Below are 2,293 nucleotides of genomic sequence, written 5' to 3' on the forward strand. Positions count from 1 at the left end.
TGCGTACATGCATCCCACCTCCCTTTATACAACTGGTCACAACTCCCCACTCTGCTTTTATTGCCGATACTCACGGGCACTGCCTGCAGTAATGGATTGCAGAGAGCAGTGAAGCCGGTCGATGATCAGCAGAATAGAAGCATTGTGGAGATGTTGGAGATAATGGCAGGCCCCATGCTAAGGTGAGAACATTATCCTTGATGCATCTAGGCACCTGTCATCTGAGATAAGATTCTCACCTTACCCGTTTGGAGGAAAGGCCTTGTATAGGAACAAGACTGAATTAAACAGAGGTTTTTCATTGTCATAGGAAGAATGTGGAGTTTTTTACTAACACAGGCCAAGATAGGAAGATTAGCTTGATGAAAAACGTTTTTTTGGTACAGATATAGATATTTATTTGGGAATTATTGAGACACCTTTCACCCGCTCACCACTTAGATGTCCGTGAGATGCCCCCTGACTTTCCTATCTCACGTGGGCCAATTTTGCTTTTCTTACATCGGTATGTAGATATAGCCAAATAGCACATTCAAAGTCACTAAAGCTGTAGCTTTAATAGCTAAATAGCTATTCTCTTTAATAAAACATATAATGAATGTATTTTGCATATGGTGGAAAGGCTAAACCCCACTTGGATGATTCTTATAGTAATCTCATTTGTGTAAAAAGCAGGGTCACTTTTTTTGCATAACCAGGGTAGACTGTGGCCTAGGGTGGGCAGGGTAGCAAGGGGCAGCACACAACTACCCACACATTATGTTTGTCCGCAACAGGTTTTCGTGCATATGAAAACAGTTTTGGAACACATACTGTATGCAATTTTTGCATAGCCTGTGTATTTTAGTGACAGATTGTTCTACTCTTCTGGTCATCTGTTCTAGACATCAAGTGGGCAAACTGTCTCTTTCCGCCTCAGTGTGACTTTTGTCACTATGATGTCTGATCTTGTTGTTGCTATGATGTCTGATCTCATTTGTGTAATAGGACTAACCAAATGACTGGGGTGAAGGGGGGAGTTTCAAGAAAATTGGTCAAGGGGGCAGCAGGTATAAATCCATTCCTGGTAATAAGTAAAAGATAAGTTAATTAGGGCATGAAAGTTTTAGTCTTTCACTGTACAGGACTTCTTTCAGTATGCAACCATAACTGTGCAAAACATGTGTTACAAGTGTCCATGTCCTACATGTGCCAAGATCCTGTCACTTTCTACTAAACCACACTTTCTTTAGGGCAATGTTGAAGCCGAGGCACCAGCATTATTTTCATAGGGGCAAGTGTAACAACCATCATTCGTGTCTGCTGTCAAAATGAAGAAAGATTTATACATCTACCTGTCTGTGAGCTATAGAGCAGTAGTGTAGGGTAAAAAAAAAAAATCTTCATTAATAAAGGTCTACTAAGATTTAAATACAAGTTTCTTTATGTAAAATTTAGAAATTTGCTTGGGAAATGTCCCACCAAAGCTGGGATTGGCTTGTATGAAATGTTTCTGTAATTGACGTTTACTGTGCTATTATTATGGTTTCTAATTTGTGTGGTTTTCACATACATGTAATATTGAAGGATTTGTGCTAAAAAGATTGTTTTTACCTGTTATTATTGCAGCTTGGTGCAAGAAAACCCTGAAGTTGCAATGGATTCTATTGTTCACATGACGCAACACATTTCCCCAACTCAGAGAGCTGAAATAGTGCGCATTCTCTCAACCATGGACTCCCCGCCATCTACATAGAGGTCTTGTCAGGGCTCCAGTCTACAGTCTCTACTGGTTTCAAGGACTAAGATGTAGAGAAAAGAAAAATAGATGCACCTAACGTATGAAATGTACTGTAGAATTGTGTTTGTGTGCTGCTATGATCAGATGTATCATACATATGTTTTAACGATAGAATATAGGAGGTATCATGGGTTCTTGGCTGATATATAAACACTAGTGAAATTATAAGTAGAGGTCTGGCAGCCAAGCAGGTTGCAGTTCCCATATCTCGTCTCATGTTAAAATATATTTGATTAGTTGCTGTGGACAATGTGTCCACTTTTAATTCACCATCCCTAATGTATGCAATGTTCTGCCTATTGATACACTGGTTATGAAAATACAAGGACACATCTTTAGTAGCTTTGTATTAGAACTGGAACACATCCTCATAGGTTACAAAACTGGAGTGGAGTATTTGTGATACCCTCAAGTTGGGATCTTGCGTAGGCTGAAAATGCAGTGACTGTTACCGGTCAAGAAGAAATGACTATCCTATGATCTGAAATGACGTTTGTCTTGCAGGAATGATGA

The 2,293-nt window shown here is 39.5% G+C and overlaps 1 protein-coding gene across 1 annotated transcript in view; it reads left to right on the plus strand.

Moving 5' to 3' along the window:
- Positions 1 to 1,923, plus strand: part of ACACA (acetyl-CoA carboxylase alpha) — a 231,897-nt gene extending 229,974 nt beyond the window's left edge. The window contains exon 55 of the mRNA XM_018556784.1: positions 1,609 to 1,923. Within this exon, the coding sequence (XP_018412286.1) occupies positions 1,609 to 1,735 (127 nt within the window). The 3' untranslated portion in view covers positions 1,736 to 1,923. The remainder of the gene's footprint in view (positions 1 to 1,608) is intronic.
- The last annotated feature ends 370 nt before the right edge of the window (positions 1,924 to 2,293 follow it).

Source organism: Nanorana parkeri, unplaced genomic scaffold, assembly GCF_000935625.1.
Source record: "Nanorana parkeri isolate BGI_ZX_2015 unplaced genomic scaffold, ASM93562v1 scaffold252, whole genome shotgun sequence".
Taxonomy (NCBI): domain Eukaryota; kingdom Metazoa; phylum Chordata; class Amphibia; order Anura; family Dicroglossidae; genus Nanorana; species Nanorana parkeri.